Genomic DNA, 18,369 nt, shown 5'->3' with positions numbered 1-18,369 from the left:
GGGCGAAGAAACGTAAACGGTAAACAAACCCGCCATCTTGGGTTATGTAACCACTAGGGAGCCATATGTTCAGCCGGGGGGGGGGGAGGTACTGCACAAAAGGTACAAGTTGGTAAAGTGACGTAGGGCTGTTATGTAGAAACATGGCGGTAAATGAGTTACCCAAAAAATAATAACGCTCCTACATGAAAAGCACTAAAACCTAATAACACCAAAACACAGGTGACCTAACTACCTACTAATAAAGAAGATAGTTTAGGAACCTTACCTTAAAGGGGTGGAGGGTACAATTCAGCCGCCGCCTTTACAAACGCGTGGAGCCTCGTCTTCAGGTCATCAAAGTGGATTTTAAAATGGGCTACTGCCAAGTACCCGACGAAGTTGTACCTCCTACGGCCGTACCTAGGCGTCGTCTCACGAAGTTCCCTCCACCTCCTCTCAATAGTATTTGTATGCGCACCAGTTACTGGGTCCACAAAGTTCATGGAGTGATTGACGGTTAAGTGCACGTAGCCTTCGTCCTTCAGGCAGTCATAAGCTCTCCAGCAATCAGATACAATAGTTGTCCCCGGTACAATGTAGTCCTTATAACTAAGGTAGCAACTGACACAGGTAGAGGCAAATTGCACTTGGTTACTGGCTCAGAGGAGCGGGAGGTTCCGGGGGTGACGTCCGTCATCATGCTGGGTTGAAGAGTGAGTGAACTGTGCCGGTGAACTGCACCGGAACAGGGTAGGAAGGATGAAGTTGGGGGTGCTAAAAGTGTATATCTGCTTTCAGTTTTGGGGTAGCGGAATGGCGCTGCGCGCCTTATCCGCATTTTTTAAAATAATCTGGCAGGCTCGTATGCTCTGGCAAGCGGTAATATTGCGCTGCGTGCGCCAACCACAGGGCTTACAAAATATGTAAAAAAAGGTTTCTGTTAACGTCACTGAGAGAAAGTGGTAGCGAAACGTCCTGCAAGACCCTTCTCCTCCTACCCCATATACATGCTTCAGGTGTCTGCCGACAAATGTAAAGTAATTTTGTAAGTTATTTATGGTAAAATCATGTTGCGAAGAGACGTCAATATATTTGTGAATGGAAAAGTACTGGAAGAAGGTTGTAGGCACAAGCTACAATGAATAGGAAACAGTTATAAAACAGTTGAGCAAAAGGAATACATGTAACTGAGTTTATGTATCCCCCAAATTCTCCACCTGGGTGAAACGTAATGTTGGGGTAACGTTGCAACGTGATTGGTTGGGTACAGCCACCCGCCAAAAAAACCCACCAACTACTCTCTCAGTTGGAGGCATTGGATGAACCGAAAGCTCCCCTGTAAGACCGCGCATGCGTGACATGGCCTGGAATCAGCAGTAGTAGTGGTATGTGAAAAGTGCCTTTGTAACGGCTCGCACTGTCCATTTATTCCCCCTTATTTTTACGCTTGTTTTTCGTGTTCCAAATGACATATATAAATGGAAATACAACAATAAATTGCCCAAACCTTTTCCCAAGTTATTTACCCCACCCAGAACCCCGGATTCCCAACGGGTCCCCCTCACCGTGAGCTATTCTCGAAAGTGTTTTTACCCACCCAGGACCCAGATTCCCAACCGGTCCCCCATCACCGTCGGCTACAGTTCTAAGGTAATTTACAGCTTAATTACAGCCGAGCGACAAAATATTACTTTAAATTCTCGTTCAGCAAGTAAAGTTCTTTAGAAAAATGTCAACTGCCATAACCTAGCCCACCGCGGACAGCCGGCTTAGATCTACCCTTTCTTTTTCCAAATTTGGACTCTTCAGTTTCTACAATTTTCCTTCACCACCAATTTTCTTACTTCTCTTAAAACCCAATCAACACACCTCGCGACAAAAGGAAGACCAATTATTTATGGCGTGATCAGATAAATCGAGTTCATGTCTTGCACATTTGTAGGAAAACCAATCTTGGCAGAACAGCACCACAAATTTTAAAATTGTCTCAATATCTAAATGTGACTTATCAAACCACGTGCCCTTGAAGAGGGACACAAAAAAATTACACCGACGTCTCTGCTTATGTCCGCAAACCACAGACTTGTCACACCGAAACCCCTTTTTCTTCAAATCAACTCTGCACACACCATTACACTCAGGACACAGTTTTTCATTTAAAATTAAACCATGAATTTGTGAATATTCCACAAGCTTGGCTATATTTGCTGTATAAATAGCGCAAAACTGTCCATAACTGACAAAACACTCGCTACTGGCTAACACTTCCGACGAGGAATCCGGTTGAGTTACACGAGAAGGGCCAGCTTCATCCATCATCCATGTTACCTAATGGACTTTGCAATGCAGACTGAGCACCGGAAAAAAGATTGCTAACCTTTCTGGAAAATTATATTCTTCCGCGACGAAACAAAAGAAAATCAAAAGCGTTTAGTACGGACCTCTCATTGGCTATAGTGACGTAATGACTCGCGTAATTGGTTACTTTGTCAAAAAAGACAGGTGATTGGTTTTCACAGTCTTTCAGAACTACATTCTTAGGAGGATTTTTGTATGTTATGCGTTCAGTTTACAAACAGCAGCACACCGACAACATCATTTTTGGACTTTGTTTTTGACCGAATCATTTGAAATTTGAATCGCTTATTTTATTACTTAGAATTGTCTCCCCAACCTGAAATAAGAGGTGAACGATTCTTCAGTATATTTACAAACAACGTAGGAATCTATTTTCCCTTAAACTAGTGCGGAACTGTTTATCAGATTTAACGGATGGGGTAGCGGTAAAACTACAGAACAACTCTGCAAAGCTAAATACCTTGGAAATTGAGTTTTCCTATACTTTAAGTGTTGCTGATGAAGGTGGTGGTGTTGTTTATTGGTGGTCAGTTATTAACCTCACATCTCCACTGGAGACCTTTTGGGAACGGGAGGTTTTGTGGTGGGTAAAACACAGGGAGAGAGAATGGACTTGTTATTGTTATGATGGCCACCCTGGAATGGTTCCATGCATACGAAAAGCATATGGGAGCCATATGTTCAAAAAGGGATTGGCCAAGGAAGCATGTGGTAATTCTAAGCCGGCTGTCCGCGGTGAGCTAGACTATGGCAATTGACATTTTTCTATGTTTTACTTGCTTTACAAGAATTTAAAGTAATATTTTGTCGGCTGGCTGTAACTAAGCTGTCATTTACCTTTGAAGACTATGCAACTTGAATTGCCTAACGCAGGGTAGGTCTAAGCCAGCATTCCGCGGCAAGCCCCCCACCCCTCCATAGCTAATACGGCAAAATTGTAACCAGGAAACACCCCTAAAAATACCAACATAATGTGCCCTAGAGGTGTTTACTGGTTACAATTTTGCCATATTAACCATGGAGGTGGGGGGGCGGGCTTGCTGCAGAATGCCGGCTTAAGCGGCGTTCACACGATCGAACCTGGTTGTACAACACGTTGTACAACAGGTTCGATGAGCCGTCACACGGTCGAATCAACTTCCCAACCAACATCAGTTCAAGTCTCGCAGTTGAGTTAAAAAGATGCTGCTTGACAAAGACACAGTCATCGCTATTGGCCTAGCGTTGACACTTAGGAAAAAGAAAAAAAGATCGAAGTGGTCAAAGGAATGGCTTTTAAAAAGGGATGAAATTTCTCGCACAAACCTGCTAGTAGTTTTAAAATTAGAGCCAGATGATTGGCGTAACTATATGAGAATGGATGAGGCAGCATATTTATATCTGCTGAGGCTTGTTACTCCTTTTATAGTTCATAAAGATAAGAACATGAGAAAGGCCATTACGCCTCATGAAAGACTGAGTGCAACTTTGCGATATTTAGCAACAGGCAGGGCAGTTCAAGACCTGAAATTTTCAACTGTAATTGCCGCCAACACACTTTCTTCAGTTATCCCAGAAACATGTGATGCTATCTCTCCTGAAAGCAGATCGTAGGCAGTTTATTTTCTTTTGCACATCTTCCCGGGAGCAATTGGTTCCATCTCCTAAGGACATCCTGAGAGCAGAAATCCCTTATTTTTGCTATTTTGTTTGAGTATTCTTTTGATTTTACTCTCCATAAAGCTGGATTATCTTTATAAGTTTGAATAAAATCCAATAAAATCTCCTTTTTATCTCTTTAGATTTTATTTTCCTCTGAATTCATCGTAAAATTTGTTCTTATCTCATCGAGCTCTGAGTAGCTACTGTTGTTTGATGTAGGGCGAGCGTTCACACGGTCGAACGGTTTGTCCAACCAGCTAAGCTCCGCCCACAAAAGTCAGACCCAGCCAGACTTTCATCGAACCATTCGTCAAACATGTTGTCCAACCAAATACCTCGTTCACACGGTCGAACCAGGTGGTACAACCCGGTTCGACCGTGTGAACGCGCCTTTAGACCTACCTTGCGTTAGGTAATTCAAGTCGTGTAGTCTTCAAAGGTCAATCACAGTTTAGTTATAACCGGGCGACAAAATATTACTTTAAAATCTTGTACAGCAAGTAAAATAACATAGAAAAACGCCAATCGCCACAGTCTAGCTCACGTCGGACAGCCGGCTTAGAATTACCAAGCCTGTTTTAAAAGGAACTATACTAACCTAACCTAACCTGAGCAAGTAGGCTGTGTTATTTAGGCGGGGGCCGGAGCCTGCGGACACCCCCCCCGGTGAAGGAAGCCTATACTGTACCACCTTGCATGTGTGATAGCATTCCAGGATGGCCAGCATACAATAACATATCAGTTCTGAGGTTAATTACAGGTTTATTACAGTTGACCCCCAAAAATAATGATAAATTCTTGATAAGCAACCAAAATACTGTGGAAAAACTCAATTTCCTAGGTAATCAGGCATGCAGAGTTATAGCATACTTCTACTGGGCAGGCTTCACTACCTTGATAACTCCTCCACCCTCCTTATCCCTGCCTAAAAATGATAATCATATTGTTTGCAGAAATATGTCGTAACTAACCTTCCCCTTACCTCACCTAGCCTGGGTTAGTTTCCCACCTGACTAGGGCTTGACTTCTTTGGGGACTCCGTTAGCTATGCTTAGAAATGCCAGCAGTACTCTCAGGGATTCAGCTTAACCCCTACAAGATGCGGGAAATTTGAATGGCGGGTGGTACATACGAGCTAAAATTGATACGCTGATCCACACGGGTTAAGGACAATTAGTTATTTGTAGTTTATTAGTAACATCTCCATTATTATTGACTATTTTTACTTCAAATAAATTGTAAGTTAAAGGCAGAACCTTTCTGTATGACATGGACACCCTGTAGATTGTGTTATAGTCTTCTCTGTATTTTTCCGAGATATTTCTTTATTTTCCGAAGTTTTATATATTTTCTCAGCATTAGTGAAGTTACCTCTTGTATCCTAATTTCATAAATTACTGCTTGAGCTATTTACCTAAAATCAGTGCTAACTTATTCCAAATTTGCTTGACATTCAGAGGAAAGCAAAATCAGTTGGATAAATAACATTTTGAGAGCATAATTCATACATATTCAATATGCTAAGCACCCTGGCGCTCAACTCAAAACACCCTTGAACCCATTTGAAATTTGGCATGTACATTTACACAATACATAATAAGTATTGATTATATACATGTATGTATATGTATATATATATATATATATATATATATATATATATATATATATATATATATATATATATATATATATATATATATATATATATATATATATATATATATATATATATATATATATATATATCACACATACATGAACATGAGTGCATACACATGTTCATTTATATATTACATATGATACAGTATACTAAACAGAAGGAAGGGAAAATATATGTAAAGCAAGGTAAGGGGGAAAGACATTTATGCAACTCATGAACATCTTCAGGAACTGCAATCTCATGTGCAGGTGGCTCAATTCGAGCTTCCCTGCTTGCAGCAATTTCTGCATTGCTCCTCCTTTTATGTGATGGCCTTTGAGGTCTATAGTCCTCAACCAGACCCTCAATTATTGAAAGCATGAAGTGCTGTAGGGGCTTTTTATAGTACACAGTTGGGGCAGTATGATGGGAACAAATTTAGAGGTTACAAAATAAAACCCTCTGCTTTCCTTAACCTACTTTATTTCCTTAAATATTACAATGACCAAACAACTTTATATGATCACTATAGTTCATCAAACCTTATTCTAGTCAGTCTTAATCCTATAGTTTCCCTGCCCGTCTATCAAAAGAACTCAACTCTAAAGAACTGCAACTTGGCCATTTCAGTCTTAATATTACTCCTCAAACCTAATTTAATGTAAATCTACAACGCTCCGCACTCAACTATGGTTCTATCACGTCGTCTTCCGATTGGGAGTTAACTTGTCACCACTAGTCAGTTGTGGATTTATCGCACTTTCCTTTGCAATGTGTCAAGGTCAGCACCTTTAAGGTTATAGTCATGTATGGAGGAGCAGGAGGAAGAGCAGCCTGACCAAATATGTTTCTTTCCTGCAGTCTGGCAGCTTCATGCTCTCTATGTTCCTTATCACTTCTGTCTTATCCTTTCTGCTATTTCAAAAAAAACTTGACCACAGGAAGTGTCCTCTGTCTTCAATTTTATTTATTTTTTTCCTGTATGCTACCACCACAAGGTAGGCAGCTGCTTGCACCTTGGGTTGAAGGGGAGCAAGCCACACTACTCAGACACATTCAGCTAACTGCAAGTAAAAAAAAAAAAAAAAAAACTTACCTAAAATTCCTTCTTGACCTAAAACAAAAACTCAAAACAAAAATAAAAATATCACAACAACACAAACAGAACAATTAATTCATGCAAACGTCTTTCATCATACAAACCCAAACTTAACCTACCACACTCCCCCTTACTAAAATAAAGGAAATCTTGTTTCCTTTTCTTCAAAATCCCTTTCTTACCACCCATTCATATTCCGGAACTGGACCTTGACTTCGGGTCCATGGCCTCTCATGCACCACCTCTTCTTCACTTACTTCCACTCCAACCACACTAGACTCACCTAGCTTTGGTTTCGGACTACTTACACCAAGCTCATTCAAACTCTGGAGACTTAACATTGGCTCCAACCTCACTCACACCTGCCATGGCTGCTATCATCTCTTCCATACTCGCATTCATTTCTTCCACAGTCTGCCTCAAGCTATCCAAAACTCCTCCACCTACACTCTCCAGCACTGCTAACTCACTCTCACTCACACCCACTCCTACACACTCTTTCAACACTTTCACTCAAAGGAAACTCGCACACACTGTCTTCCTCACAACTTGGCATTGTTTCCAATTCACCCAACTCTTGCATATCCTCGTCCACATTCCGTGTACTCACCAAGTTCACTCCTTCCACGTCCCACTCAAATCCTTCAAAATCTATTACACCCTCATTTTCACTACCCGCAAATAACACTGCAAGGGTATTTTCACTTTCTGTACCTACTGGGCTTCTCAGAACTTCAAAATCAAACAACCCATCTCGAGTACTTCAACAACTGGTAATCACCAAATTCTTACTCTTCTACACCTCTTTAGGCTTTCTTATGTTCCACCAATACTAGCTAGTTTATCTCCCAGTTCACATCTTCCTATTTCTTTTTCTTTCCTCTTCCCTTTCCTCCCTTAATAACTTCCTAATGGGATGCTCTTTTATGCAGTCAGGGTTCCTCCCATCTTCTCAGCTGGATTACAATGTGCTTGTGACATCTCTTTACATTACCTTCATTCCTGTTCGAGCACATAACCCAGTCCATTAGACCACACTGTTTTAACTACTGTACATACAGACCTTCATACTTCTCCAGCATCTTACTTGCTGTCAACCTTCCCTTCTCAACAACTTCCTTCAACACCCTATCACCCACTCTGGAAAACTTCTCAAACCTCATTTGCTCACTCCACACATTCTTGCTCGTCTTCATTCAATTCCATCCTTGCTCTCACATACCTCTCATAATTCATTATATACTCACTCAGAGGTATGCCAGTACTTTATACCTATTATACATCGCTACCACTCTTCCTAACAACAAATCCCATTCATTCTCTCTATCAGTCAACATTCGTAACATTTCACTCAGAGTCCTTATGGTTCGTTCCGCCAACCCATTTGCACTCGGCATATACAGAGTTGTTACTACATGCTCGATACCCCATTCTTTCAACATTTGCTCAAACGGTCTACCAACAAACTCTGGCCAATTATCACTCAACATCCTTGCCAGCTTCCTCACACACGCAGTCAACAAGACCATACTGACCACTCTTGCAACATTCTCACTAGTTTTATTCTTCACAGCTGCACAACTTACAAACTTACTCTTATGATCTACCATAACAACCACTCCTACGTTTCCTCTCGCAGTTAACCGCAACACCACACAATCAATCGCCACTAACTCAAATGGTTCTTTCATACTCAACTTCAAAACAGGTGGGGCTAGCATACACTCTGATACTCTCTCCCTTTCTGACATCTCTTTCATATGTGACTGCCATGATCTGTACAACCTTTCTCAAATACGGAAAACATCCGCTCTTTCATACACCTGATCAGCTTAAACTTCCCCATATGTCCATATTTCTCATGGACTAACATGCACATCCCTACTGCTCCACTCATCAAGAACACTGGAACATACATCAACTCTCCCATCTTCTCTCTCGAAAAATACACCACTCCTTCACACAGCACAAATCTCTCAGCATACCGCATCCATTTACTCAACAACAAAGGCCATCTTCTTCCAGGTACTCCCTCTCTAATACATCTCCTCAACTCACTCACCACAAAACATTTCCACAAGGCCTCTCACAGTGTCATCCGCTGTCAACAATTCATTCTCACCTTGTCCAACTCCACTACATCCTCCTCCTCACTCAGACCCCATCAGTCATTCCCACAAACTCACCGCCTCACTTTTGAACCTTCCCTATTACAACCTTGTCTTTCAACAGAACTCCTGTTCCAACATCCACTACCAACCCATTCTTCCTCAAGAAATCTATCCAAACAAGAAACAACATGGCATCTGCTAATCTCCTGCATTTGCCAAAACAAGCTTCACCTCAAATCCTCCCAACCTTACTCAACCTCACTTCCTCCCATCCAACTGATCTTCCTGCTATACCTCTTATTGACACATTCACCACTCTCCTTTTAACATTCCAATCCACTCTCTCAACATCTCTAATCACTCGTGCGTTCACCAACGATAATTGCGCTCCAGTGTCAACCAAACCACAATACTGTCCTCCACTGACATCCACTCCCACAATCATTGCATTTGCTCTCCTGTGTACACACATACACCTGTCTCTTCCACTAACCAAACATCCTTCATTTACTTCCTTACTGTCCTCTTCCACTTCCAACAACTCCGGCGTTCTCTCTTCAACATTTTCCTCCTTCTCATACTTCCTTTCATAGCTCTTTTTCTCCACAACCCAGTTATAGTGGACCCCACTCAAACACTGCAGATGCAACTCACGCTCACTCTCTTTCACTCCCTCATGTTGATACACTATAGGTTTCTCACCACCAATATGTACGGACACAATCACCTTATACCTTTTACTCACTGCTACCAAAACCTCCTGAAATGGGGCTACCCCAGGACACATCATAGCCCTCAGACTCTTTCGAATACCGTTCCACATTTGACACCCCAAACATCCAGGTCTCTGCAAACCCCTTCTGATCACCTCTGCCCTCAGTTCATTCACACTTCTCCAGGTACCCGACCTTCAAACCTTCATCTACCAAATCATTCGATCCATACCACAAACTTTTCAGACATGGAGTCACCACCCCTTACTCACGCGGCTACCACCAACTCTCTTGGCAGATACTCTGGTTCATGTCTTTATCTTCTCTTTCTTCCTTCCCAAGGTAGGTTAGACATCATGTCTGCAACAATATTTCTTTACTCTGGGATGTACTCGACTACAAAATCAAAATCACTCAAATCCTCTACTGTTCGTGCAGTCCTAGCATCCACTCCTTTCATTCTCTGGAGATACACTAGAGGCTGATGGTCCGTACGTACCACAAACCTCACACCATACAGAAACGGTCGTAACGCTTTCACACAAAACTGCAGGGCCGCCAACTCTCTCTCAATAGTCGAATACTTTTGCTCTGCCAAACTAAACACCTTACTTACATATGCTATCACTCTATCCCTTTCAACCCATTCACCACTTGCTTCTGCATCAAACATCCACCATTGACACTCCACCGCATCCAGAGCACACTTCTAGCTTGCTGGCATCTGCACTATAGTCGCAAGCTACAACTCCACATCCTTCACCATTTCCCTCTTTTCAATTTCTAGAACTCTTCCACCATCCTTTCATCCCACCTCACAACCTGCATTTTCCTACAGTCTGTCCATTCTGACAACGCACGCTTTGCACCCCACCTCCACAAATCTCCTTCCAACTCGATCAATCCCAAAATCCACGCAGCTCTCGTGACAGTCCTGGGTCGAGGGAAATAATTTTTTCTACAAACTTTTCCGCTCGCATTCCAGACTCACTGACCTTATGACCCAAAAAAACTCCACCCTTCCATGAACCATTCGCACTTACTCACTTTGACTTTCACCCCACTTCTCTAACTTCTTCAACACTGCTCTCTGCACCAACTCTCTGTGCTCTTCACTGTCTTACTCATCACCAAGTCATCAAGAAACACTACCATTCTCACGGGAAACCACTCAGCACGACATTTACGCTCTCTGGAAGGCAGCTGGGGCATTTACAATCCAAAACTGAGATTGCAGAACTGGTACTGTTTTTTCGTAGTCGAGAAGGTGGTTATCGGTCTATAATCCCTTACCAGATCCATCTTGCTAAACACTTTCATCCCGTGCATACTGTACACACAGTCAGACACCACACACATAGGGAATCTTTCCTTCACTGTCACCTCATTTACTCTCCGATAATCAATACAGATTCGTAGACTCCATCAGGCTTTCTACCAGCACAATTGGACTATCTCAAGCACTCTACTGGAGTTCAATCACTCCTATCTTTCCAACTCTTCACACTGCTCTTCAATCTTCTCGTGACATCGGAGCCGGAAATGTCGAGGTCTCTGATAAATGGTGAGCCATCTGTCGGCTGAATACGGAACTCCGGCAATCTAGCTGTCCCAAAGTCCTCATCCCCTGACTCACCACACCTTTCTCTCCCACAACAACTCATGCACCTGCTCTTCTCCTTCCTACCTCGAACTTTCATCTAACCTTACCTTTCCCTAAGCTTTTCTCACTCCACTCTTCTGTCCTTTCCTTTGGCCATCACATCATACCCTTAATGTGCTTACCACTCAAATCGACTCACTTCTCAAACTTCCCAATCTGTCACCAAGATGTATGCCTTCACCTTTCTTTTTCACATCTCTGGCCACACCTGTACACATACCTTTGGGTCCTTTATATCCATAATCCCATCAAACACACATGCAACCCGCCTTATCTCATAACACGCAGAGCTACCAGCTACCGTCCAACATAAAACATTCTAAACCTCTCTTGCGCCTAATTCCAACATTAGTCCTCCACCCTACTCTACACTCCACACACTTCCTGAATCCCTGCAGCAATTGTACATCCTCCATCACATACACCTCCACTCCAGAAACCATCTTCAAACTTACTGTACTTGTCCATCCTCCACATACAACTTCACACTGGTTTCACTCCCCATTCGTATTTCTATCATTTCTTGTTCTGGGTACACCTTTACCCTGTTTTTTTTTTTTTTCTTCTTCTTCTCCAAAGTAATGCTTACCCCAGCAACATCTTCCTCCTCCAGCCTTATTCCTGCAACCGCAACCTACTCGACAAACCTCGCACACACCCTTACTTCCAATCCTCCAATCCCTGTCACATATCCATTCCTGCTTCTGTGTTATGCTTTTTATTTTCATATGCCTCTCTGAAACCATTCCACTACAACCAGTATCAATCAATGCTTTCATTACCACTCCACCACTTCTACCCTAACACACAAACAACGATCTACTCGTTCCCCAAAACAGACATTCCAACTCACGAACCCTTCTCTTACATGCAATACATCTATCCGTTCCATACCAGAGGGCCTCACCATGGTAAACCTCTTCACACTTAGTTTCCTGAGGTTGGGATTTAGCACGGTAGATCCCTTCACATGACCCTCATTCCACATCCTTCACACTTACTCCGAGGGTTCTTACATGTTCTGGCAAAATGCCCACTCATTCCACAGTTTCTACAGCGACTTACATCTACTCCTACTCTCCTTCCACTCTGGCAGTCTCTCACTCAATACCCTATCTTTCCACAGCAGAAACCCTCACCATTGGCCCATCTGCAATCCGCTTTCACATGACCAGTCCTTCCACACCTGTAACACCCCTCACTGCTACTCATTCCCATTTGACTTCCCTTCACATTTCCATTTACTCTACTCACACTTCCACTCCTAAACCTCTCTCGGCTTCTGCTCAAGCTCCTTTTCCCGTTACTTCCCACATTCACTTGCACATTCTTTCTTCCTCTCTCTATCCGGTCTTTCTTACATTCTTCCAGCAAAGCTCGCATCACACTTAACTCCTCACTCACCAAAGCATCTTTATATGTCCTTCCATTCACTACCTCCATCCCAGCATACATTTCCTTTACTTCATCCACATCTACTCTCATGTCTTCTAAGATCTCCAAAACATCCTCCCAGTCCAAATGTTTTCCTTACCATCGCCGATTCCTTCTTTCTCATTTAATATGACCTAATCCTTCCTGTAAATGATAGTGGCCAAGAACTTCTGGATGAGGTGCTTGTTTTCCTCAATTCCCTCCTCTCCATACTTTCTTCTGACCAACGCTTCCAATCTATGAGCATATAAGCCCACTTCTTCTCCAGGCTTCATCTTGGCCTCCTCAAACCTGTCATTTTTCTTGTATACCACACTTCCTTTCATTCTCTTCACCTGTTTGATCGCTAGCTTTCATGGACTCACACCCAGGTTCACCCTCACACATACTCCTATAACACATCTTCAGCCATCCATCCAAGAACTCGCCCAGCCGCTTCATCCACACATTTTCATTCTCTCCATACTTTTGCCGACAATACGTTTCATACTCATCAAAAAACTCGTACACATCTCTTCCCTTCCCGATGTTAAACTTTTCTATGCGGGGAACCTCCCTCAGGAACATTGTTTTGGCCTCTTTCTCTTCCACCTCACTCAAACCTTCACTACTACTACTGCTACTAGCACTTTCATTCTTCTTCAATTCCTCTTTCCTCACACCTCTCCCTTTTCGTGTTCTCTTCTTGTTTCCTGTTATGTTCTTACCTTTCTCTTCCTCATCACTTTCACTCACCACTCATACTGGGCCCCTCTACCATGGCAAGTATTCCCTTACTCTACTTGACAACTCCTTTTTCCTTTCTTAGGAATTTCTTGCACCTTACCTCGTCGCTCTCACTTCCTTCCCAATGTCAGGCTCACTCAGCCATTCCAGCCATCTTCGGCCCATTACCTCCAGTCTTACACCAGTTTACTTTCCTTACCTGGGCTTTCTCATCTATCGCCTCCATTCTGTAGCCAATTCACTTTCCCTTCCTGGCTCTCTTAACTTATCCTGCAGGCTGATCATCATGCACGTCAGCCTATCCAACCTCTGCATCCAACCCTGCTCCCCTTCTGACCCAACACCTTCCAAACCTGCTCCCTCTGCCATCTCCAATTATGCACCCCACTCTTACTTTACTATCAAAGAGTCCCACGTTGGGCAGCAAATTATTATGTAGGGGCTTTTTATAGTAAACAATTGGGGCAGTATGATGGGAACAAATTTAGAGGTTACAAAATAAAACCCTCTGCTTTCCTTAACCTACTTTATTTCCTTAAATATTACAATGACCAAAAACTTGATGATCATCATAGTTCATCAACCTTATTCTACTCAGTCTTAATCCTACAGTTTCCCCTGCCCTTCATCAAAGGAACTCAACTCCAAAGAACTGCAAATCTCTAAGCTATTTCAGTCTTAATATTACCCTAAACCTAATTTAACTCCAAATCTACAACGTTCGCACCAACTATAGTTCTATCACGCCTTTCTTCCGATTGGGAGTTAACTTGCTTAACATCAGTCAGTTGTGGATTTCATCAAGATTCTCTTCTGCAGCAAATGTCAAGATCAGCACCTTTAAGGTTATATCGCGTATGTAGGAGCGGTGAGGAAGACAGCTGACCAAATATTTGTTTCTTTTCCTGCAGTCTGCAGCTTCATGCTCTCTATGTTCCTTATCACTTCTGTCTTATCCTTTCTGCTATTTCAAAAAAAACTCTACCACAGGAAGTGTCCTCTGTCTTCAATTTTATTTATTTTTTTTCCTGTATGCTACCACCACAAGGTAGGCAGCTGCTTACACCTTGGGTTGAAGGGGATCAAGCCACACTACAACACATTCAGCAAACTGCAAGTAAAAAAAAAAAAAAACTTACCTAGTGTACTCCTCCTTGACATACAACAAAAAAATCAAACAAAAATAAAAACATCACAAACAAAACAGAACAATTAATTCATGCAAATGTCTTTTACAAACCCAAACTTAACCTACCACAGTGCTTTCGTGACATTCTCTGTTTTGTGACCTTGTGTGCTTTATGTACAGTATATAACTGTAGAACAGCTGTTCCAAAAAGAGCAAAGGCCACCTTTCTTGTCCATTTCACTGTACGTCTTTCAGCCAAATACTTATACAATTTAGAGTCTTTGAGGTTGACGTCCCCCCATGCATTTATTATAATCAATGACATTGGGTTTCCTTACCACCTTCCCCCTGCTATTTGTGTAATCAGAATAACCTCCCTTTGATTTAATTGTAAGAAAAATTGGTTGGTTTTTACCATCCTTGAAAGCAAAACACAAAAGAGGTCCCTTTCTCCTGTCACAGACTTTCTTTTGAAGCCCCTTTCTACTTTTTCTCACTGTACCAGTGGCAGTAGTGTTCATTTTTTAAAGGTCCTGGAACAGCTAGGGAGAAATGAAATAATTATTAAGGCCCCCATGGTGACCCTGATATAAAAGGTCAGCCTACTTCATCAAGCGCATCACCAAATTGTAAGTGAAACCCTCACCACTTCTATCTTCCTGCCTGACCCCCTTATAGACCTCAAAGGTATAAGTATAACTGGTTTCAGTGTCACAAAGGCACCATAGCTTGACACCAAACCTTGCTTGCCTATTTTGCCGCATGTACTGTCGGAGATGAGGTGTGCGACCTCTAAATCCTACAAGACACTCATCTATTGCAACATTTTGTGAAGGATGAAAATTTCTTTTGAACACATGTAAAAAATGTTGAAGCACAGGCTTGATCTTGTAAAGATCATAATCTGGAGAGTCTTGGGCTTGAATTTTGTCATTGTTTGCAAAGTGCAAAAATTTCAGGATAAGTTTGAACCTGTCTTGGGAAAAATGCTCCCGAAACCAGGTTTGAGAAATTGGTTTATGGCAATAATCATTTATTTCTGGCAGTCTTACAATGCCCATATTCAGAGCTATGCCAATAAGAGCTTTTACTTCTCTAATGTTAGTGTGCCCATCTGTAATCCATTTATGAACTGCAGATCGTGGATGGCGTTGCAAGTACTCTCTATTATTCGATACAAATGTGTCACTGTACCTGTTGATTTCATTCACTAGTGTCTGGAGAAAAGAATCAGGAAAAAATAAACTGAAATAAGCAGTGGCGGGGGGTCGACATCTGGAGAATGCATAGGTTCTGGGGTGGCACTAAATGGCACTGGAATAGGGCCAGCGTCCTCACCACTGAAGCATGCCCACACACCGCCAGATGCACATACATCAGTTTCACTTTCGGAAGATGATCTGTCATCCTCGTCGTTGTTGCTTTCTGTTTCAGTGTTGGTATCCTCAGAATCTGAAACTTCCTCGTCACTTGTTTCACAAAATGAATTATCAGGAAATTCACTAGAGTTTTCATTTGAAACTGAAGTAGACGCCATAATTTTCAACCTAAAATAAACAAAGTAACTCAACAATTTGCAACTAATTCACTGAAACAATATGCATTTACACAGAAATTACAACTCGTATTATTTTCTCTCTATTACATCTTTATCCAACTCAACATGTAATAATACAAAAAATAAGAATTATGATACAGATTCTCTCGAAACCAAGACACCAACCATGATGCCTCAACTCTCATTCTAAATAAAAAAAAAAAAACTTTGCTACAAATTCACTTATACGATATATTTTTTCCTTTACTGGTACTTCCTATTATCCCTTAAACCAGTGGTTCCCAAACTTTTGCAGGCTGGCGCCCCTTGGCTCCCCGGTGAATTCCTAGCACCCCAACAAACAGACACATATGGAAACAAACACCTCTTTCTTGATATTTGGTATGCTGCAATTTGAAAAGAGAAAGGTTAAACACAAATGTGTATTTCACAAATAAAACCCAATTTAGTAAACCAATTTATTTTTTAGCAGTTTTAACTGTTTCAGCAACATGGAATGGTAAATAAACATTCCACCAGTAACCTTCATTGTCTCACACTTAATATTAATGGGATGGATGTGCTTGGTGCAGGGACATAAGCTTCTCAACATCAGGCTGAAACTCACTAAGAAGTCGTAGATCCCCGAGGTCAGTAATTTTCAGTCGGTTTCTTTGCTTGGAAAGAAGCAAGGCGACTGCACTGGAGCCCCGTTCTACTAAATACGATGTTGGGAAGGCAATAAAGTACATCTTGACCTTGTTCCACAGCACTTGATAGCAGTCAGAAATTTTTTTTTGTAACCAAAAATCTTGATATGACTTTTTGAACTTTGGCCTTAGCTCAATGTCATTTTGAATTGAAATCAGTTCTTCCTCTGCCAATCCAGTTTCCTCACCGTCGACATTTAGGAATGGATTGATCACCCAGTCTGGTATTTCAATTAATAAAATGTCCTCAAATCTCTCAGACATGTCTCTGTGCAGTTCATCCAGGTGTGTACAATACACTTGAAGGTCATCGTCTGGTATGCCTTTTTCCTTATCCAATTCAGAGAGGCTTGGGAACTGGTAGAGTGCATGACGAGCTATGTTTTGTTTGAATAACTGTAACTTGGCCAGGAAGGTGGAGATAGCTGATTTGACTTTAATTAGGTTAGCCTCATTTCCTTGCAGCTGCAAATTAACTTCATTGAACTTTGTGAATATATCTGCCAAATAAGCAATGTCATGCTTCATGTTTCTTAGTTCATCACACAGAACAGAATTGGAGTCTTTGAAGAATTCAACAACTGTATCAAACAGTGAATAGAAACGTCTCAGGCAGTTTCCCTTTGACAGCCATCTAACTTCTGTGTGCAACACTAAACGTTCAAACTCTTCATCATTATCAGTGCCGAGCTGTCGAAACAGTCGGGAATTGAGGGCATGTGCCTTGATTTTATTTATTGCTGTGATAACAGTACTCATTGATTTGTGTAGTCTACCACTCAGGTTTTTTGGGACCAGATGCTGCCTGTGGATTACACAGTGCACTGTAAGTACTCCAGGTACAGCTTTTTTCAAGAAACTAATGAAGCCACGATGACGACCTACCATTGATGGTGCCCCATCTGTTGCACAAGCAAGAATGTTAGAAAGTGGGATGTCTTTCGCTTTGAAAAAATCGACACGAAATACTGACTCCCCTTTTGTGTCTGTTTCAAGCTGTCTTGCAAATAACAGCTCTTGAACCAAGCTTTCATCTTTGACGAAACGAACATAAGCAAGAAGCAAAGATTCATTGCCTGGCAGAGTGGACTCATCTAACTGTAAACTAAATTCTGTTGTCCTAAGCATGTTACACAATGTTTCTTCAATATTTTCAGCCATTTCATCTATTCTTCTCTGAACAGAGTTATCACTGAGAGGAATAGCTTTATAATTTGGTCAGGTGACTTGTGTACAACTGTGTGCAGAACCTCTTACTGCTGGTAGAATAAGCTCTTCTCCAATTGTATGAGGCTTACCAGATCTAGCAATCAGCAAAGAGATGTTGTATGACGCCGCAAACCGTCAGTGGATTGTTGTAAAGTGCTGGCAAATATATTTCCAATGGTTTTCCGTTTCCGAACGTTGTCTCGGAGTGACTGAAATATGCCAAGTTTTTTGTCTGCTTTATCAGAGTGCATTTTCTTCAAATGTTCCAAAAGCCTCGAAGGTTTCATAGCTTCATTTGAAAACACTCTATCACACAGTAGACACATTGGTTGCTGTTGGTTGTGTGGTGCTGTGACAAATCCATATTTCAGATATTCACACTATATTGCTGACACTTCTTTTTTTGTTTGCTGTA

The 18,369-nt window shown here is 41.8% G+C and overlaps 1 protein-coding gene across 1 annotated transcript; it reads right to left on the bottom strand.

The window, feature by feature from the left end:
- Nucleotides 1-16,513: 16,513 nt before the first annotated feature.
- LOC136841971 (protein FAM200C-like) lies at nt 16,514-17,906 on the bottom strand. The gene has a single exon (XM_067109377.1). The coding sequence runs from the start codon at nt 17,904-17,906 to the stop codon at nt 16,602-16,604; it is 1,305 nt and encodes a 434-aa protein (XP_066965478.1). The 3' UTR covers nt 16,514-16,601.
- Nucleotides 17,907-18,369: the final 463 nt, after the last annotated feature.

The sequence above is a fragment of the Macrobrachium rosenbergii genome, chromosome 9 (assembly GCF_040412425.1).
Source record: "Macrobrachium rosenbergii isolate ZJJX-2024 chromosome 9, ASM4041242v1, whole genome shotgun sequence".
NCBI classification, from domain to species: domain Eukaryota; kingdom Metazoa; phylum Arthropoda; class Malacostraca; order Decapoda; family Palaemonidae; genus Macrobrachium; species Macrobrachium rosenbergii.
Note: the sequence above shows the minus strand (reverse complement) of the source record. Positions and strands in the feature narration are given on the sequence as shown.

Coding starts and splice junctions, on each gene's coding strand:
- LOC136841971 (XM_067109377.1), bottom strand. CDS start 17,906: ATGGCTGAAAATATTGAAGAAACATTGTGTAACATGCTTAGGACAACA.